Source organism: Tachypleus tridentatus, unplaced genomic scaffold (genome assembly GCF_004210375.1).
Source record: "Tachypleus tridentatus isolate NWPU-2018 unplaced genomic scaffold, ASM421037v1 tig00037422_pilon, whole genome shotgun sequence".
NCBI lineage: Eukaryota > Metazoa > Arthropoda > Merostomata > Xiphosura > Limulidae > Tachypleus > Tachypleus tridentatus.
In genome coordinates, this window is record NW_027467870.1 from 1 (window position 1) to 23,259 (window position 23,259).

A 23,259-nucleotide genomic window follows, 5' to 3' on the forward strand; every position below is an offset into this window, starting at 1 on the left:
TACTTGTGATGTATATAGTGTAATAGGTCTTGTGGCCTCTGTGTATATATATCGTTAGAGTTTACAGGTCTTGTGATAGTTGTGTATATAGTGTAATAGGTCTTGTGGCCTCTGTGTATATATTGTTAGAATTCACAGGTTTTGTGGGCTTTGGGTATTTACTGTAGGGTTTCACAGACCTGATGTCTAAATAAGATATAACCCATAATTTGGAACTTTTCAGAAAGTGTGTTGGCACCAAAATACAATGGCTGATAAATAAGGTACAATTAGAAACTTTATAGAGTGCACCTACACCAAGAAATGCAATAGCTGATAAGATGGTATAGACTGTCATTTGAAACTTTTCAGGATGTGTCTGCATCAAGAAATGTGATAGCTGATAAGTAAGATATAGACTGTCATTTGAAACTTTTCAGAGGATGTGTCTGCATCAAGAAATGTGATAGCTGATAAGTAAGATATAGACTGTCATTTGAACTTTCAGAGGATGTGTCTGCATCAAGAAATGTGATAGCTGATAAGTAAGATACATACTGTCATTTGAAACTTTTCAGAGGGTGTGTCTACATCAAGAAATGCGATAGCTGATAAGTAAGATACATACTGTCATTAGAAACTTTTCAGAGGGTGTGTCTACATCAAGAAATGTGATAGCTGATAAGTAAGATACATACTGTCATTAGAAACTTTTCAGAGGATGTGTCTGCATCAAGAAATGTGATAGCTGATAAGTGAGATACATACTGTCATTAGAAACTTTTCAGAGGGTGTCTACATCAAGAAATGTGATAGCTGATAAGTAAGATACATACTGTCATTAGAAACTTTTCAGAGGGTGAGTCTACATCAAGAAATGTGATAGCTGATAAGTGAGATACATACTGTCATTAGAAACTTTTCAGAGGGTGTGTCTGCATCAAGAAATGTGATAGCTGATAAGTAAGATACATACTGTCATTTGAAACTTTTCAGAGGGTGTGTCTACATCAAGAAATGTGATAGCTGATAAGTGAGATACATACTGTCATTAGAAACTTTTCAGAGGTGTGTCTGCATCAAGAAATGTGATAGCTGATAAGTAAGATACATACTGTCATTTGAAACTTTTCAGAGGGTGTGTCTACATCAAAATGTGATAGCTGATAAGTAAGATACATACTGTCATTAGAAACTTTTCAGAGGATGTGTCTGCATCAAGATATGTGATAGCTGATAAGTAAGATACATACTGTCATTTGAAACTTTTCAGAGGATGTGTCTACATCAAGAAATGTGATAGCTGATAAGTGAGATATACTGTCATTAGAAACTTTTTCAGAGGGTGTGTCTGCATCAAGAAATGTGATAGCTGATAAGTAAGATACATACTGTCATTTGAAACTTTTCAGAGGGTGTGTCTACATAAAAAAGAAATGTGATAGCTGATAAGTAAGATACATACTGTCATTAGAAACTTTCAGAGGGGTGTGTCTGCATCAAGAAATGTGATAGCTGATAAGTAAGATACATACTGTCATTTGAAACTTTTCAGAGGTTGTGTCTACATCAAGAGAAATGTGATAGCTGATAAGTAAGATACATACTGTCATTTGAAACTTTTCAGAGGGTGTGTCTACATCAAGAAATGTGATAGCTGATATAGTAAGATACATACTGTCATTAGAAACTTTTCAGGGTGTGTCTGCATCAAGAAATGTGATAGCTGATAAGTAAGATACATACTGTCATTTGAAACTTTCAGAGGGTGTGTCTACATCAAGAAATGTGATAGCTGATAAGTAAGATACATACTGTCATTTGAAACTTTTCAGAGGAGTGTGTCTACATCAAGAAATGTGATAGCTGATAAGTAAGATACATACTGTCATTAGAAACTTTTCAGAGGGTGTGTCTGCATCAAGAAATGTGATAGCTGATAAGTAAGATACATACTATCATTTGAAACTTTTCAGGGTGTCTCTACATCAAGAAATGTGATAGCTGATAAGTAAGATACATACTGTCATTTGAAACTTTTCAGAGAGGTGTGTCTACATCAAGAAATGTGATAGCTGATAAGTAAGATACATACTGTCATTAGAAACTTTTCAGAGGGTGTGTCTGCATCAAGAAATGTGATAGCTGATAAGTAAGATACATACTGTCATTTGAAACTTTTCAGAGGGTGTGTCTACATCAAGAAATGTGATAGCTGATAAGTAAGATACATACTGTCATTTGAAACTTTTCAGAGGTGTGTCTACATCAAGAAAATGTGATAGCTGATAAGTAAGATACATACTGTCATTAGAAACTTTTCAGAGGGTGTGTCTGCATCAGAAATGTGATAGCTGATAAGTAAGATACATACTGTCATTTGAAACTTTTCAAAGGGGTGTCTCTACATCAAGAAATTTGATAGCTGATAAGTAAGATACATACTGTCATTTGAAACTTTTCAAGGGTGTCTCTATCAAGAAATGTGATAGCTGATAAGTAAGATACATACTGTCATTAGAAACTTTTCAGAGGGTGTGTCTACATCAAGAAATGTGATAGCTGATAAGTAAGATACATACTGTCATTAGAAACTTTTCAGAGGGTGAGTCTACATCAAGAAATGTGATAGCTGATAAGTAAGATACATACTGTCATTTGAAACTTTTCAGAGGGTATGTCTACATCAAAAGAAATGTGATAGCTGATAAGTAAGATACATACTGTCATTAGAAACTTTTCAGAGGTGTGTCTACATCAAGAAATGTGATAGCTGATAAGTAAGATACATACTGTCATTATTAACTTTTCAGAGGTGTGTCTACATCAAGAAATGTGATAGCTGATAAGTAAGATACATACTGTCATTTGAAACTTTTCAGAGGGTATGTCTACATCAAGAAATGTGATAGCTGATAAGTAAGATACATACTGTCATTGAAACTTTTCAGAGGGGTGTCTACATCAAGAAATGTGATAGCTGATAAGTAAGATATAGAGTGTCATTTGAAACTTTTCAGGGGTGTACACACACAAAAATTAAAAGGTTTGTTTGATTAGCTATTCAAATCTTTAAGTCAGTTAGAAGAATATTTGCAAGTGCATAATAACTAAAACTGTTGAAGCATCAGTGTGCCTTCTGAATAAATCTACATGGTTTTGTGGGTCTGTGGTCTATCATCAATAATATCACTGTCTGATGATAGTGGAACCAAGTCATGTAGGTTATTAGTAGGGCCAGACTCTTCCAACAATTTTAAATTATGTGTATTTTTAAATGTTGTTTCAGCTGGGTCTTTAATTATATAAGGTTGATATTTATGTGAAATATCCTTGAAAATATTTAAATTTCTTTTCAAATATTTAAAATGTTATGTGTAACCTTTCAGAAATGTTTCCACTGTTAAGGTTGAGCACAGTAGTATATTTTGATATTTTGATTATAACTAATGTTCTCATATGAGTGAAGTTTAATGCCCTCTATTGTTTATAGCCATAGAGGATGGTGATGGTACTGTATATTAATCTGAGTTATTTATCTTCATTGTGAAACTTCTGATGTCATACAATTTCTTTACATTTTCTGTTTTATGTGAAATGCTTATAAATGTGTCTTTAGAAAGAGACATTTTATTTTTCCCTTTATAAAACATGGTTTGACAGTTATTGTTGTACATGTGTTCTAATCTCAGTCTTAACTGAAGAATTTTAATTAGATCTCTTAACTTAATAGACTGATACTTTCAAAGTAAGAGGAGACATTTACATTTTAAAACATCAATAATTATGGGACTGTTCTGTATTCTTAGTGGTTGGTCTTGTGCCAGTGGTCTTCAATTCAGTCAGCTAACTCCTCCATACTCTGTGTTTGGTACCACCAAGCTTCAGAAACCACTGTAAGTTGAACTTTAACAAAGGTTCAGTGTTATTTCTCTGTGTACTTGAGTAAAGAATATTTTAGAACTTTATCTATACTGATCTTTATTATTCATTCAATTTATTGTCCTTCCTTTGATGTAATACTATAAACTACTTTATAGATGTTAGTTTGATTGTCCCACACTTGATTTAATTCTAAAAATTAATTTATAGATGTTAGTTTGATTGTCCTACCCGTGATTTAATTCTGTAAATTAATTTATAGATGTTAGTTTGATTGTCCTACCCTTGATTTAATTCTGTAAATTAATTTATAGATGTTAGTTTGATTGTCCTACCCTTGATTTAATTCTATGAATTAATTTATAGATGTAAGTTTGATTGTCCTACACTTGATGTACTGCTATAAACTAATTTATAGATGACAGTTTGTCCTACTTTTGATGTAATGCTATAAACTACTTTCTAGATGACAGTTTATTTGTCCTACTCTTGATGTAATGCTGTAAACTAATTTCTAGATGACAGTTTATTTGTCCTACTCTTGATGTCATGATATAAACTAGTTTCTAGATGACAGTTTATTTGTCCTACTCTTGATGTAATGCAATAAACTAGTTTCTAGATGACAGTTTGTTTATCTACTCCTGGTGTAATGTTAATGTGATTATGTTACCACTGATGTAATGACTTAAATTAGTTTTCAGACATTTTCTTCATTTTGCTATTTTTGATATAATGCCATAAATTAATTTCTAGATGTTATTTTGGTTGTTTCAGTCTTATGTAATGCCATAAAAAAATTCTACGTCCATAGTTTCCTTGTTCTACTCTTGGTGTAATGCTATAAAACATTTGTCTATTAGTAGTTTCAGTGTTTTAGTCTTGATGTAATGCCATATAAAATTCTACATTGGTGGTTTTCTTGTTCTACTCTTGGTGTGATGCTATAAAACATTTATCAATTTGTAGTTTCAGTGTTCTACTCTTGGTGTAATGCTATAAAACATCATTTTGTAGTTTCAGTATTCTACTGTGAGTGTAGTGCTATAAAACATTTATCAGTTTGAAGTTTCAGTGTTTTACTCTTGGTGTAGTGCTATAAAACATCAGTTTGTAGTTTCAGTGTTCTACTCTTGGTGTAATGCTATAAAACATCAGTTTGTAGTTTCAGTGTTCTACTCTTGGTGTAATGCTATAAAACATCAGTTTGTAGTTTCAGTGTTCTACTCTTGGTGTAATGCTATAAAACATCAGTTTGTAGTTTCAGTGTTCTACTCCTGGTGTAATGCTATAAAACATCAGTTTGTAGTTTCAGTGTTCTACTCTTGGTGTAATGCTATAAAACATCAGTTTGTAGTTTCAGTGTTCTACTCCTGGTGTAATGCTATAAAACATCAGTTTGTAGTTTCAGTGTTCTACTCTTGGTGTAATGCTATAAAACATCAGTTTGTAGTTTCAGTGTTCTACTATTGATGTAGTGCTATAAAACATTTATCAGTTAGTAGTTTCAGTGTTTTACTCTTGGTGTAATGCTATAAAAAATTATCCATTGGTAGTTTTCTTGTTCTACTCTTGGTGTGATGCTATAAAACATTTATCAATTTGTAGTTTCAGTGTTCTACTCTCTTGGTGTAATGCTATAAAACATCATTTTGTAGTTTCAGTATTCTACTGTGAGTGTAGTGCTATATAACATTTATCAGTTTGTAGTTTCAGTGTTCTACTCTTGGTGTAGTGCTATAAAACATCAGTTTGTAGTTTCAGTGTTCTACTCTTGGTGTAATGCTATAAAACATCAGTTTGTAGTTTCAGTGTTCTACTCTTGGTGTAATGCTATAAAACATCAGTTTGTAGTTTCAGTGTTCTACTCTTGGTGTAATGCTATAAAACATCAGTTTGTAGTTTCAGTGTTCTACTCCTGGTGTAATGCTATAAAACATCAGTTTGTAGTTTCAGTGTTCTACTCTTGGTTTAATGCTATAAAACATCAGTTTGTAGTTTCAGTGTTCTACTCTTGATGTAGTGCTATAAAACATTTATCAGTTTGTAGTTTCAGTGTTTTACTCTTGGTGTAATGCTATAAAAAATTATCCATTGGTAGTTTTCTTGTTCTACTCTTGGTGTGATGCTATAAAACATTTATCAGTTAGTAGTTTCAGTGTTCTACTCTTGGTGTAATGCTATAAAACATCATTTTGTAGTTTCAGTATTCTACTCTTGATGTAGTGCTATAAAACATTTATCAGTTTGTAGTTTCAGTGTTTTACTCTTGGTGTAATGCTATAAAATTATCCATTGGTAGTTTTCTTGTTCTACTCTTGGTGTGATGCTATAAAACATTTATCAATTAGTAGTTTCAGTGTTCTACTCTTGGTGTAATGCTATAAAACATCATTTTGTAGTTTCAGTATTCTACTGTGAGTGTAGTGCTATAAAACATTTATCAGTTTGTAGTTTCAGTGTTCTACTCTTGGTGTAAGTGCTATAAAACATCAGTTTGTAGTTTCAGTGTTCTACTCTTGGTGTAATGCTATAAAACATCAGTTTGTAGTTTCAGTGTTCTACTCTTGGTGTAATGCTATAAAACATCAGTTTGTAGTTTCAGTGTTCTACTCTTGGTGTAATGCTATAAAACATCAGTTTGTAGTTTCAGTGTTCTCTTGGTGTAATGCTATAAAACATCATTTTGTAGTTTCAGTGTTCTACTGTTGGTGTAGTGCTATAAAACATCATTTTGTAGTTTCAGTATTCTACTGTTGGTGTAGTGCTATAAAACATTTATCAGTTTGTAGTTTCAGTGTTCTACTCTTGGTGTAATGCTATAAAACATCAGTTTGTAGTTTCAGTGTTCTACTCTTGGTGTAATGCTATAAAACATCAGTTTGTAGTTTCAGTGTTCTACTTTTGGTGTAGTGCTATAAAACATCATTTTGTAGTTTCATTATTCTACTGTTGATGTAGTGCTATGAAACACTTATCAGTTTGTGGTTTCAGTGTTCTACTCTTGGTGTAATGCTATAAAACATCAGTTTGTAGTTTCAGTGTTCTACTGTTGATATGCCACAGAAACTAACAAGTAACAGTTTTATTGTTCCACTCTTATTGTAATTCATAAAACTTCTGTATTACTAGATGTATTGCTCTTCTGTTGTGTGAATGTTATTACAAATGTTTTTTCTAAATTGTTTTTATACTGTGTGTGGATACTATGATACATAAACTTTATGTATGTGTGAAAAGTCTGAAAGTGAGCTAGGCTTCTACATCATAGATTATATTTTAACTTTTATGTATGTTAAAAGAAATAAAAAGTATGTGATATATTCATAAAGGTTAATGATAAATCATATCGTTCTTTATCTGTTCACTGTGGGCTTTTTGTGTGAAAGGTGTATTACATTATTTGAACACGCATTGTGCATTGTTTGTTACTATTGCTCTCTATGCATATTTTTAATAGCACTTTAATTTTGTAATTTTTAATTGTGTAACATGTACAGAAACATTCTCTCTTTCATTGAAGTTCCTTGTCCTATGTGTATACATTTATACAAAGTGTTTATTTATGTGTGTATTTGCATATTTCCTTTCTTTAGTGATTACTTGAATACAATGAAGATGACTATAATTCAAAAGGAACTAACTCAATTACAAAAAGACAATGCATCTGTAGTTTCCTTTTCTCAACCAACAGAGATCTCGGGATTTTCACTCAGTGAATTTGAAACTTCTTCCCAAGGAGTTAACTACATCTCTTCTCACACTGTTTTGAATGAACACTTACATTTTGCTGTTTCAGTACCTCAAAAGTAAGCTGTTATGATTGCTTTATATTCTTCACAATTGCTGTTAACAGTATATACAGTTACATCAGGAAAATATTTTACGATATTCATGACATACGTACGTGAAATAATAAGTATTTGTTTTTAAGAAACACAGTAGGCAAACAACCGCTGAAAAGTAAGATAAAACTTTTATTTACCATTACACACTTTCAGGAAAAATTTTTTTATATAAATACGTTTGTAATAACAAAGAGAAAATTATAAATTACTACAACAGTACAACAGAATTCCATTATAATTTATCATGCTTAGTAACTAATCTGTATTAGGGTATAAATCAATATGTTTTGACCTCACTAATGTCTTACTTTACTCTAGCATAAAAAGAAAGACATTCTTCTGTAAATACTTTACAGAGGTTGATAAAACCACTAGGGGGGTGGGGCATTCTGAGCTTTCAGTTATAAACATGTCACAGAGCTAAGTAGGTGTATATAGCAAGTATTTCCAAAAGTGCAAGAGGTGGGTGAAGCCACCATGATTGATTCAACATTTAAATATATCAATATCTCACAAAATAGAAATGATGGGAGGTTCTTAAATTCTAGCTTGTAAGTATCATTAATATGAGTATTTAATTTGGTAGAAACTGTAGACTTTGTATTTTGACAACACAGACATTTAATTTGAACCAAAGCTACATTTAACATACCATGTGATACACAAAAATAGATATTTAGGTGGTTCTTTTCGGTATTTACCTTTAAATTATGAAATTGATCAATGAATAATACTAAAATATGAATTATAATCTACAGCTTAATGCCAATCCTATTGACATACATTTGTAAAATAGTTCAATAAAATGTTGAATGTGAGTCTATAAACCCAGTAACATGGCCTTTGACCTGGGATCATTGGAAGACCCATGTCTGTAGGGATAAGGAATTGAATATTTAAATATTTTACACATCTGATCAGTGTCTACAGATAACTTATCTACTATTTTCACAACAAATAATTGTTGTTATTTCCTTACAAAATTTACTTTGAAATTTGTCACCAAATTGTCATTATTTCTTCTCTCCATATGTCGGAAAACATTAAACCTAATGAAACAATGATCATTTGTACCCAGATGTTCCACAGTTTCCACCATCTAAATCCTTCTCTCCATATGTAGGAAAACATTAAACCTAATGAAACAATGATCACTTGTACCCAAATGTTCCACAGTTTCCACCATCTAAATCATTTTTATATGTGAATTTAACAAATCTGAAACAGCATTACTTGTAGTTGGTTCCTTAACTGATATGTGAGGAAAGTCATCTTAAACAGTTTCTAAAAACCTTTTCTCTTCATGGTTTCACTCTAGCATTTTCAAATCTATATGTCAAAAATTAAAATCACCTATAATTATGACTTCAATAACAGCTGTAAAGTTTCTCACTAATTTTGTTGGTATCATCTGGTGGTCTGTAACAAATTCTCACTAAAAGCCTCTTTCCTTTATATCCACTAACAGAAACCCAAATGAATTCAATATACTTGCTATTATCTTTCATATCCTCAACTTCAACGGGATGTAACTCACATTTTACACTTAAAGCCCTCTTTTTTAATACATATTCTATCCCAATTAAATAGCCTAAACCCTAAATATCAAAGAAATTTCAATAATCAAAATAATTTACATTTAACTATATTTCATTTATTCCCATTAAATCACAATCTTTTGTTCCTACCAGTGCTCTAAAGCCATCTGTTTTATTTCTTATACACTTCTGGTCAAAATCTTAAGGCTAATGAACATAAAGAAAAAATATGCATTTTGCATTGTTAGACTCAACCACTTATTTGAGTAAAACTTCGAAAGATGAAAATAAAAAACTTTCAGCATTTAGTAGGGAAAATATGAACACTATGAAATTACCCTAAATACTAGCTGGTCAAAAGTTTAAGACCATACTGAAAGGAAGTATTAATTGGTAAACATATAACAAAATTTAGTCATTTATGTTCAAACATTAGCATTGTCAACATCTCCCACTGACATCTCCTGTGTTACATTGGGTAAAAACATGACAAAAACTAAAAAGTTGAGAGTTTGAACATGGCAGCATTGTTGAGCTGCAAAAGCAAGGTCTCTCTCAGTGTACCATCGCTGGTGAGATTGGGCAGAGTAAAAGTGCTGTTGCAAATTTCTTAAAAGACCCTGAGGGATACAGAACAAGAATTTCAAGTGGTCAGCCCAAGAAAATTTTGCCGACATTGAGCAGAAGGATTTAATGGGTTGTCTGGCAAGACACCAGCCAATCGTCAAACCAAATTAAGGCCCTTACGAATGCAGAATACAGCTCAAGAACAATACGATGGCATCTATGAGAGAAAAGCTTTAAAAACCATAAACATCTTCAAAAGCCACGCCTCCTTCCACACCACGGTTAAACTTTGCTGAGAAGCACCAAACATGGGACGTAAGAAAGTGGATGAAGGTTTTGTTCTCTGATAACAAAAAATTTAACCTGGATGGTCCAGATGGCTTCCAATGTTACTGACACGATAAGGATATCCCACTGGAGACATTTTCTGCACAACACAGTGGAGGAGGTTCCACCATGATCTGGGGTGCTTTCTCCTTCCATGGAACAATGGAGCTTCAGGTTATACAGGGGCGTCAAACAGCAGTTGGCTACACTGGCATGTTGGAGAGAGCATCTTTATTGACTGAAGGCCCTCGCTTGTGTGAAAATGACTGGATCTTTCAGCAGGACAATGCCTGCAGGACAAAGGACTTTTTCATGGCGAATAACGTGATTCTTTTGGACCATCCAGCGTGTTTGCCCAAACTGAACCCAATTGAAAATGTTTGGGGCTGGATGGCAAGGGAAGTCTATAGAAATGGACGTCAATTCCAAATAGTGCATGATCTTTGTGAAGCCATCTTCACCACTTGGAATAACATTCCAGCCAGCCTTCTGCAAATGCTTATATTGATCATGCCAAAGCAAATGTTTGAAGTTATTTGCAATGACAGCCATGCAACTCACTACTGAGACCTCTTGTTAGACATTTCCTACCCTGTTTAGGACTTCTTTTTGGTGTGGTCTTAAACTTTTGACCAGCTAGTAATTAGGTTAATTTCATGGTATTCACATTTTCCCTACTCAATGCTAAAAGTGTTTTATTTTTACTTTCCCTTTTATTTTCATCTTTCGAAGCTCTACTCAAATAAGTGGTTGAGTGTAACAACACAAAATGCATATTTTGTCTTTATGTTCATTGGCCTTAAGAGTTTGGTCAGCAGTGTATATCTAGCATTATATTTAGCCCTAGTCACCTACTTATAACTCCATCCCCATACTTAATTCTCTGCATTATCCCTGACAAAATTAAGTCATGGACTTTCTTTTTAAATACCTTTATCAACCTTTTCAACTTATTAATTAGTTACTCTGACCTATCTTTCTGTACATCATTAGCCCCTACATACACAACAAAAACTGCATCTCTGCTAGTCCCCTCTATTTTATCTACTGCTCTGCCAGTTATATCCTCCTCCAAGGTAACACAATTTAATTTTTTTTACCATATTTACCCTACAAACTATCCCATTCATAGGCTTTGTTTAGGTATCACCTATAACTTTCATCTCCTTAAGTTTATTTTCCACATTCTTTTCTGCCCGTTTAGTTTTCCTTTTCTCCAGTAGTTCCTCATTTACGTAAACCAAGGGCTGAAGTCTTTTGCTCAACAGAGTAGGCTCATTAACAGTTAAATTCACTACTTTTAGTCCTAACAATACTCTTTCTAACTTCTCAGAAACCAATTTTAACTGCCATGTTCCTTGCACATAAAGTGTAAGCTTCTTTTTGAATACTGCTATTATTTCCCACAGTCTATACTTCTCTTGTCTCTACTTTACTTAGGATATCCTCCAACCTACAAAGTCTATATAACAGTCACACATCTTCACTACTAGCTTCCTTAAAAGTACATGACATTTGTAAGTTCTCAGTTAAAACCCATAACATTTAAAAAACTGTGAACACTTTATTCCTACACTTGTATCAAATACCAGTAGCCTGTTATTGATACTTTGACTATTAATCCTAATGTTTAAGAATAAATTATATTAATTTTTGGCACTACTTTGTCTTCACTGTAAAGTAATTATGTTTATTTTATTTATATACAACTTAGAAATATAGCTGTATTAGAAGGGACAATAACTAGACTTTACTTTGATATATACATAACATTAACAATACAATGTATTTAGCTTGGTTTATGTTATAACCTAGGTGTATCTATAAACTGAATTTAAATTAATAGATATAAGTTCAGGTAAACAAGTTAATTATTAAAACACAAAAGACAATAAACTAGATTTTATATTATATTTATTTAATAACATAATGTATTTATCCTGTTCTTCAAGTTACAAGATGAATTATATCCAAACCTAAACTACCATTACACTTGCAAAGCCTAATTTAAAATTGTAGTACAACTTACACCACTAACTCTAAAGTTAAAACTTTGACTGACTTACTTTCATTTACCAAAATTACTATGCATAGTAATTGTGTTATTTAACTCAAACTACTACAAATTATAATAGTAATATTAAACAACTTTCAGAAATCCACAAGAGCTTGTTACATAAATATGACAAGGTTGTTTAAAACTGTCTGATACATAAAGTAAGTTTTAAACTTTGATATATATATATACACTTATCCAAAACCTAAGAAACATTTTGTAAACCCACGTTGTAGCTTGTACCCTAGGATCTTTTTTAAAAAAATTATGGTTATAATAGATACATTTGCACACTACATGGCCAAAGGTATGTGGACATGCCTTCTAATTAGTGGGTTCAACTATTTCTGCCATATCCATTGCTAACAGGTGCATAAAATCAAGCATACAGCCATGCAATCTCTGTAGACAAACATTGGCAATAGAATGGGTTGTACTGAAGAGCTCAGTGATTTGTAACATGGCACTGTCACAGGATGTCACCTTTCCAACAAGTCAGATGGTCAAATACCTGCCCAGCTAGAGCTGCTGCAGTCAACTGTAAGTGCTGTTATTGTGAAGTGGAAACATCTATGAGTAACAACAGCTCAGCCACAAAACAGTAGGCCACACAAGCTCACAGAACAGGACTGTCAAGCACTGAAGTGCATAAAAATTGTCTATCCACAGTTGCATCACTCACTACCAAGTTTCAAACTGCCTCTGGTAGCAACATCAGCACAACAACTGTTTGTTGGGAGCTTCATGAAATAGGTTTCCATGGCCTAGCAACCGCACACAAGCCTAAGATCACAATGCCAAGCGTCGGCCGGAGTGGTGTAAATCACACCACTATTGGACCCTGGAACATTGGAAACTCATTTTCTGGGTTTGGCAGATGCCAGGAGAATGCTACCTGTCTGAATGCATAGTGCCAACTGTAAAGTTTTGTGGAGGAGGAATAATGGTCTGGGGCTGTTTTTCATGGTTTAGACTAGGCTCTTCAGTTCCAGTGAAAGGAAATCTTAATGATAGAGTGTAAAATGACCAGACCTTTTCACCCAACCTTATTAATGCTCTTATGGCTGAATAGGAGCAAATCTTTGCAGCCATGTTCCAAAATCTAGTGAAAATCCTTCCCAGAAGAGTGGAGGTTGTTATATCACCAAAGGTGGGACCAACTCCATATTAATGCCCATGGTTTTGGAATGAGATGTTCAACAAGTGCATATGAGTGTGATGGTCGGGTATCCACATACTTTTGGCTATGTAGTGTATATATATGTGTTCAGATAGTACTGCAGTAGTTGAACACTTTGAAAGAAAAAATGTTAATTTTTAAGGTCAATATGTATTTCATAATTAATTTTGCTTTATTTGCTTGAAATGTTCATGTATTATAGGATTTCTCCAAAGATATGTTTTAGTAAAATTGATGTAGAGGTCTACTTTGCAGTCATATCTCCACTCTTTTCAGTCTATCCTAGATTGGTTCTGATTTACATAACTTTAAAACTGACAGTTGTTGAGTTTCATTTTTGTGATGTATTATGGTTGTGTGTTGATCTGTTAACCCCTCAACAGAAATGAAGTATGGAATAATGTGTTTAGATTAACGAGTGTATATTGAGAATAAATTAAGTCTAAAATCTGTTTATTTGTCATGTCATTTTGATAATCACTCATGGATTTTCCATTTTAGATCTGGAAGAACAGTGTTTTGTAATAACTGTTTTCATAATGGCCGTAACTGTGGGGGCAAACATACCCTGACTACTCCTTTCTCTCGCACCAAAAAATCTGTTTTTCCAAGGTGAGCTAGCATTAGAAGACACAGGTGTTATATCTTTCACTGACCACATAACCATATTTTAATTTTATCTTTATAAAATTTGGCAGACTTTTAGTAACTATTATAAGTGTTTGGTACACAAAGCAAAATCAGATTTTTTAATGAAGTATCTTTACTAAAGATTTATCCACGTCTTGGAGGGGTGTTAGGAATACCTAGAGAAGGAGGGAATACCACGTCTTGGAGGGGTGTTGTATAAATTAGAGAAGAGGGAACACCACGTCTTGGAGGGGTGTTAGGAATGCCACGTCTTGGAGGGGTGTTAGGAATGCCTTGGAGGGGTGTTAGGAATACCACGTCTTGGAGGGGTGTTAGGAATACTTAGAGAATAAATATCATAATTCTCATACTAGGGAAAATTGTAGATTTTTTTTATTATTATTATTATTCTTATAAAAAAATTCATGTTAACTTACTTAATATTAACATATGGATTATCAGATATGTTTTTATAATATATTTATTGGTGTATTAGGGAAAAAGAAGTGTAATTAAATTTTGATTATAATTTACTCATGATGTTCAGTAAATTATGTCTATGGAAAGAAGTTTCATATTATTTAGCATAACTGACAGAAATTATTTACAAAGTTCAGTATCAAACCTTTTTTTTTTTGGGGGGGGGTATTGAATGGTGATTGGAGATAGCTGTCAGTAAACTTCCAAGAGAGTGTGTAACAAATGATGTAATCTCTATTATGTATGTGTCATAAAATGTTTAGGAAGATCAAATTTTGAATTTTGAAAACCTATCTATTTCACTGTTAATATTATAAGTAACTTGTATCTAGTGCCCACTTCATAAGATGGTATTAAATGTATTAGTAGTTTTATAACTAAATTAAGATTTATAACCTCTCTATCTTATGTTTTTCTTATAAGTAGCTTGTATTATTTTATTTCATAAATTTTACACAAGCTACACAAAACTTATCTGTGACAAGATATCCCAAATTTTAAACTTATAGGCTAACAAAAGATAGCTAGTCAACATTGGCATCTACCAAAACTTGGGCTAATCTAGTCAGACTGGATAGCGTCCATGGTCCCAGATTGTAGAGCATATATCTTCAGCAATGGGGTATGAATGATGAACCCCTGGGTTCAGAATCTCAGTCCATTGTGCCACACCTTCACAATTGTATTGTTAGATGTATTGTATGGAATATTTAAACAAAAGTAAAGCTAGATATTACTCACATATCCAATAATATTCAATTAACATAAAATTGTAAATTATCGTTGTTCTGTTCGAAAAATAAAAATTTGCTGTTTTAATAATTTTATCTTCTATTTCAGTCTATTCACAACTTCACCCTACATGTAAGTATGTTCATAGACAGATGTTTGTTCATATCACATTGTACACAGTGTTATTCTCAAGTTAATGTAGGTGAAATAATATCTTACATCTAATATGAGAAGTAATATATGTATTTCATATGGTCATGTTAACTAGTGTTATATTTAACTTAATGTAGATCACATCACGTTCTATGTTTAATATTAGAAGTAATACATTAAACAGCATATATCCACAATTCATCTTGGTAACTAGTGTTATGTTTAACTTAATGTGGTCCAAATCAGGTTTTATGTTTAATATTAGAAGTAGCACATTAAATAGTGTATAATTACACATAATCTGAGTAACTAGTGTTATGTTTAACTTAATGTAGTCCAAATCAAGTTCTATGTTTAATATTAGAAGTAGCACTTTAAATAGTGTATAATTACACATAATCTTAGTAGCTAGTGTTATGTTTCACTTAAATGTAGTCCAAATCAGGTTTTATGTTTAATATTAGAAGTAGCACATTAAATAGTGTATAATTACACATAATCTGAGTAACTAGTGTTATGTTTAATTTAATGTAGTCCAAATCAAGTCCTATGTTTAATATTAGAAGTAGCACATTAAATAGTGTATAATTACACATAATCTTAGTAACTAGTGTTATGTTTCACTTAATGTAGTCCAAATCAAGTTCTATGTTTAATATTAGAAGTAACACATTAAATAGTGTATAATTACACATAATCTTAGTAGCTAGTGTTATGTTTCACTTAATGTAGTCCAAATCAAGTTCTATGTTTAATATTAGAAGTAACACATTAAACAGTGTATAATTACACGTAATCTTAGTAGCTAGTGTTATGTTTCACTTAATGTAGTCCAAATCAAGTTCTATGTTTAATATTAGAAGTAACACATTAAATAGTGTATAATTACACATAATCTTAGTAACTAGTGTTATGTTTCACTTAATGTAGTCCAAATCAAGTCCTATGTTTAATATTAGAAGTAGCACATTAAATAGTGTATAATTACACATAATCTTAGTAGCTAGTGTTATGTTTCACTTAATGTAGTCCAAATCAAGTCCTATGTTTAATATTAGAAGTAACACATTAAACAGTGTATAATTACACGTAATCTTAGTAGCTAGTGTTATGTTTCACTTAATGTAGTCCAAATCAAGTTCTATGTTTAATATTAGAAGTAACACATTAAATAGTGTATAATTACACATAATCTTAGTAACTAGTGTTATGTTTCACTTAATGTAGTCCAAATCAAGTCCTATGTTTAATATTAGAAGTAACACATTAAATAGTGTATAATTACACATAATCTTAGTAGCTAGTGTTATGTTTCACTTAATGTAGTCCAAATCAAGTCCTATGTTTAATATTAGAAGTAGCACATTAAATAGTGTATAATTACACATAATCTTAGTAGCTAGTGTTATGTTTCACTTAATGTAGTCCAAATCAAGTTCTATGTTTAATATTAGAAGTAGCACATTAAATAGTGCATAATTACACATAATCTTAGTAGCTAGTGTTATGTTTCACTTAATGTAGTCCAAATCATGTTCTATGCTTAATATTTGAAGAAATACATTAAACAGCATGTATCTACACATCATCTTGTTAACTAGTGTTGTGTTTAACTTAATGTAGTCCAAATCAGGTTTTATGTCTAATATTAGATGTAAAATGTGAAGTAATGTATATCTACATATCATCTTCTTAACTAGTGTTATGATTAACTTCATGTGGGCCAGAATAGGTTCTTTATGTATGTTTAATGTTAGAAGTAACACATAAAACAGTGTATATCTACACATCATTTTTTGGTAAATAGTGTTATGTTTAACTTAATATAGGCCAAATCAGGTTCTGTGTTTAGTATTAGAATGAATACATTAAACAGGAATTCCAATGCACATAACACTAACAAATCAGTTGATTCCTTTCTTGACATTTGCTACAGGCTACTATCACTTGTACACAGTTGTAGGCTTATGTTCACAACTATCATTTTCAACAGATAATTTACTCAGTAATGGTATTACAACTATCATACAGATCAGTGTATATAAAGAATTTCATAGTTAATTAATTGTGTAATTTAATATATATGGTAACTAATACTGATTGGATGTTTTCTTTTGTTTACTGACTGAACTGAAACTAAATACTTAAAGTGACTGGTATTCTAATAAGTTACTACTCACTTTAACTGTTATAACCAGCAGCTTTCTCTGGCAAAATATATAGCTTTCAACTCTGTTTCATTTTGTGGATTGTAATGTAACTTCAACAATCTTACCAAACAAATAAAATAGTACACTAAACTATCCATTCACCATGTTTTTGATGGATTTCACTTCTGAGGCTCGTGATAGGATGTCCCTTGTCGTCACTGGCTGTCCGTCACTAAGAGACTTCTTCCTGGGAAAGTTGTTGAGCAACTCTGCTAGAAGCTCTGAGTTTGTTGATTTCCTCTGGTAGAAGTGGTTTCTACAGGAACCTTTGGCTCCTCAGGATGTTGACTTTATACAGACAAGTTCTCTTCTGAAGTTATTCAATACATACTTTTCTCATTCATTTACTTTCAAAGACAGTTGTAGTGACCCCTCTTGAATTATATCATTGATTATTTTTAACATGATATGTGGTTCTTTGTTGTACTGCTTAACTGAGGAATTAATTTTAAAACATGGGCAGAACATATGAGTGAGAACTAGAGATCTAGACTTATTTGTTTACCTACTGAGTCAGTCACCAAACACACACAAACATCTTAAAGTATTGTTCCTTAACTAACTGAATGTGTGAAGGATCAGTTTATTGAACTGACCAGATACTGAAGAAGGAATATTGACTATAATTACCAGTTTACTGTATGTATCTACAAAAAATGTGCTAAGTTTTAAGTGTTATGTTGTACACAGAAAATCAGATATCTTACAAAAATATATGTACTCTTCAAATGTTGTAATTGAGTTTGGCTCAAACAGTGACAAATGAAAGTGTTAAGTGATGTTTATCTGAAAAATTAAATCTGTACAATTTCTATATTGCACTTGCATGACCTCTACAACCTTCTAAATGTATATCTACAGTATTCCTGTTTTTTATATCTGGTATTTATTACCATGAATTATTACTAAATGAACAGTCTAGGGTAAAATCAATGGTTGATAACTCTGACATTAACTACATAATAAGATGTTGAACTGCACTCTATAAAAGGTCATTATATGTGCACTTTGATCTCTACCTGTACACACAGGCACACAAGATCAGGAAATCCAGACATTATTCTGATTATCTTACTGTTAATATTTAGAGTCATATTGTAATACAAATAATTATTATTAAAGTAACCTCTATCATGGTTATAAGTTTAAAATCACATCTAGATATAAGAGTATTTAAACCATCAATTGTACTTTATGTATTTAAACATTTGATAAGCACTTTAACATAAGAGTTAATATTAATTAAAACCATCACAAGCACTTTAACTCAACATTGAAAAACAGTAGTGGTGGTATTTCACACACATAATGAACACTGTAATTTAAAGGATTGAAAGACAGTAGTGATATAGTGATAGTACTTTACACACATAATAAACATTGTAATTTAAGGCTTAAAAACAGTAGTTGTAGTATGTTACACACATAATAAACATTGTAATTTAAGGATTTAAAGACAGTAGTTGTAGTATGTCACACACATAATAAAAACTGTAATTTAAGGATTTAAAGACAGTAGTTGTAGTATGTTACACATGATAAAAACTAATTTAAAGGATTGAAAGACAGTAGTGGTTGTATGTTACACATAATAAACACTAATATAAGGACTGAAAGACAGTAGTGGTTGTATGTTACACACATAATAAACACTAATATAAGGACTGAAAGACAGTAATGGTTGTATGTTACACACATAATAAACACTAATATAAGGACTGAAAGACAGTAGTGGTTGTATGTTACACACAGAATAAACACTAATATAAGGACTGAAAGACAGTAATGGTTGTATGTTACACACATAATAAACACCAATATAAGGACTGAAAGACAGTAATGGTTGTATGTTACACACATAATAAACACTAATATAAGGACTGAAAGACAGTAGTAGTTGTATGTTACACACATAATAAACACTAATATAAGGACTGAAAGACAGTAATGGTTGTATGTTACACACATAATAAACACTAATATAAGGATTGAAAGACAGTAGTGGTTGTATGTTACACACATAATAAACACTAATATAAGGACTGAAAGACAGTAATGGTTGTATGTTACACACATAATAAACACTAATATAAGGATTGAAAGACAGTAGTGGTTGTATGTTACACACATAATAAACACTAATATAAGGACTGAAAGACAGTAATCGTGATATTTGATTTAAATTCTGGAGTAAATTATCCTTTTAAAGTATATTTCAAAACTGTTAAAACAAGTTTATGTAATAAACTAATTATTTCCTGACAGAAATGGGTGTATTATATTGCCCTAGTTTCTAAGTGCTTTCAGATATAAATTTTTTTATGTATATTAACTTGAGAACATCATTTTTTGTTTTCAAACCTGTAAAACTGTCATTTTTAACTTTTGTTTCACCAAGTGACAAAAATGTTATGATTGGTCAGTATTGTTTTTGTAATAAAGTTTAACTGTCACAGTTTGCCTCACTAAATGTACTGACCGATCCTACAGCCACAGGATAACTATGCTACTTTGTCAGTTATATCTGTTTTTTGTTTAGTGAGAATTAAAAGGTACAGATGTGTAAAAACTCTATTTCTCTGTAAATCAAAAATTGCATATTTAGGATAGTTAGAAGTACAGGAATATGTCAATGTAACAAAAGACTGACTTGTTATCCAAAGGATATTGTAACAGATTTGTTAGATTTAGGATAGTTAGAAGTACAGGAATATGTTAATGTAACAAAAGACTGACTTGTTATCCAAAGGATATTGTAACAGATTTGTTAGATTTAGGATAGTTAGAAGTACAGGAATATGTCAATGTAACAAAAGACTGACTTGTTATCCAAAGGATATTGTAACAGATTTGTTAGATTTAGGATAGTTAGAAGTACAGGAATATGTTAATGTAACAAAAGACTAACTTGTTATCCAAAGGATATTGTAACAGATTTGTTAGATTTAGGATAGTTAGAAGTACAGGAATATGTCAATGTAACAAAAGACTGACTTGTTATCCAAAGGATATTGTAACAGATTTGTTAGATTTAGGATAGTTAGAAGTACAGGAATATGTTTATATAACAAAAGACTGATTTGTTATCCAAAGGATATTGTAACAGATTTGTTAGATTTAGGATAGTTAGAAGTACAGGAATATGTTAATATAACAAAAGACTAACTTGTTATCCAAAGGATATTGTAACAGATTTGTTAGATTTAGGATAGTTAGAGAGTACAGGAATATGTCAATGTAACAAAAGACTGACTTGTTATCCAAAGGATATTGTAACAGATTTGTTAGATTTAGGATAGTTAGAAGTACAGGAATATGTTAATGTAACAAAAGACTAACTTGTTATCCAAGGATATTGTAACAGATTTGTTAGATTTAGGATAGTTAGAAGTACAGGAATTTGTCAATGTAACAAAAGACTGACTTGTTATCCAAAGGATATTGTAACAGATTTGTTAGATTTAGGATAGTTAGAAGTACAGGAATATGTTAATATAACAAAAGACTAACTTGTTATCCAAAGGATATTGTAACAGATTTGCTAGATTTAGGATAGTTAGAAGTACAGGAATATGTCAATGTAACAAAAGACTGACTTGTTATCCAAAGGATATTGTAACAGATTTGTTAGATTTAGGATAGTTAGAAGTACAGGAATATGTTAATGTAACAAAAGACTAACTTGTTATCCAAAGGATATTGTAACAGATTTGTTAGATTTAGGATAGTTAGAAGTACAGGAATATGTCAATGTAACAAAAGACTGACTTGTTATCCAAAGGATATTGTAACAGATTTGTTAGATTTAGGATAGTTAGAAGTACAGGAATATGTTAATATAACAAAAGACTAACTTGTTATCCAAAGGATATTGTAACAGATTTGTTAGATTTAGGATAGTTAGAAGTACAGGAATATGTCAATGTAACAAAAGACTGACTTGTTATCCAAAGGATATTGTAACAGATTTGTTAGATTTAGGATAGTTAGAAGTACAGGAATATGTTAATGTAACAAAAGACTAACTTGTTATCCAAAGGATATTGTAACAGATTTGTTAGATTTAGGATAGTTAGAAGTACAGGAATATGTCAATGTAACAAAAGACTGACTTGTTATCAAAGGATATTGTAACAGATTTGTTAGATTTAGGATAGTTAGAAGTACAGGAATATGTTAATGTAACAAAAGATTGACTTGTTATCCAAAGGATATTGTAACAGATTTGTTTTTAAGAAGGCACATGAAAATAAATATATGGACATATATATGCAAGGGATGAATTTATTAAATTTGATGTCTTTGTAAATTAGTTTTAAATATTTTATAATAAATGTTGGTTAAAATCATCTGCAATAAGAACTTCATACTTCTTATCAGTTTTTGTATTGTCTTAGTGTATTAAAAGTATTTATTGTGTATTTAATATTGTCTTAGTGTATTAAAAGTATTTATTGTGTATTTAATATTGTCTTAGTGTATTAAAAGTATTTATTGTGTATTTAATATTGTCTTAGTGTATTAAAAGTATTTATTGTGTATTTAATATTGTCTTAGTTATTATTAAAGTATTTATTGTATTTAATATTGTCTTAGTGTGTTAAAAAGTATTTATTGTGTATTTAATATTGTCTTAGTGTATTAAAAGTATTTATTGTGTATTTAATATTGTCTTAGTGTATTAAAAGTATTTATTGTGTATTTGATATTGTCTTAATGTATTAAAAGTATTTATTGTGTATTTAATATTGTCTTAGTGTATTAAAAGTATTTATTGTTTATCTAATATTGTCTTAGTGTATTAAAAGTATTTATTGTGGGTTTAATAGTCTAGACAACAGAGCTGATTCTTAAAAGTATTTATTGTGTATTTAATAGTCCAGACAACAGGCGGTACTTAAAAGTATTTATTGTGTATTTAATATTGTCTTAGTGTATTAAAAGTATTTATTGTGTATTTAATATTTCAGACAACAGACAGTAATTAAAAGTATTTATTGTGTATTTAATATTGTCTTAGTGTGTTAAAAGTATTTATTGTGTATTTAATATTGTCTTAGTGTATTAAAAGTATTTATTGTGTATTTAATATTGTCTTAGTGTATTAAAAGTATTTATTGTGTATTTGATATTGTCTTAATGTATTAAAAGTATTTATTGTGTATTTAATATTGTCTTAGTGTATTAAAAGTATTTATTGTTTATCTAATATTGTCTTAGTGTATTAAAAGTATTTATTGTGTATTTAATAGTCTAGACAACAGACGGTACTTAAAAGTATTTATTGTGTATTTAATAGTCCAGACAACAGAGCGGTGCTTAAAAGTATTTATTGTGTATTTAATATTGTCTTAGTGTATTAAAAGTATTTATTGTGTATTTAATATTTCAGACAACAGACAGTAATTAAAAGTATTTATTGTGTATTTAATATTCCAGACAACAGACAGTACTTAAAGTATTTATTGTGTATTTAATACCCCAAACAACAGACAGTACTTAAAAGTATTTATTGTGTATTTAATATTCCAGACAACAGACAGTAATTAAAAGTATTTATTGTATATTTAATATTCCAGACAACAGATTGTACTTAAAGTATTTATTGTGTATTTAATATTCCAGACAACATATGGTACTTAAAGTATTTATTGTGTATTTAATATTCCAGACAACA

General features: G+C 31.0%; 1 protein-coding gene across 1 annotated transcript; it reads left to right on the forward strand.

The window, feature by feature from the left end:
* Nucleotides 1-3,765: 3,765 nt before the first annotated feature.
* LOC143243726 (uncharacterized) lies at nt 3,766-23,225 on the forward strand. Its single transcript, XM_076487366.1, has 6 exons — nt 3,766-3,875; nt 7,458-7,670; nt 13,879-13,989; nt 15,328-15,351; nt 22,840-22,897; nt 23,208-23,225. Exons 1-6 carry the CDS (start codon nt 3,766-3,768, stop codon nt 23,223-23,225), a joined length of 534 nt encoding a protein of 177 aa, XP_076343481.1.
* The last annotated feature ends 34 nt before the right edge of the window (nt 23,226-23,259 follow it).

Coding starts and splice junctions, on each gene's coding strand:
- LOC143243726 (XM_076487366.1), top strand. CDS start 3,766: ATGGGACTGTTCTGTATTCTTAGTGGTTGGTCTTGTGCCAGTGGTCTT. Junction 3,876..7,457: donor ACCAAGCTTCAGAAACCACT/GTAAGTTGAACT, acceptor TCCTTTCTTTAG/TGATTACTTGAATACAATGA. Junction 13,990..15,327: donor AAAAAATCTGTTTTTCCAAG/GTGAGCTAGCAT, acceptor CTTCTATTTCAG/TCTATTCACAACTTCACCCT.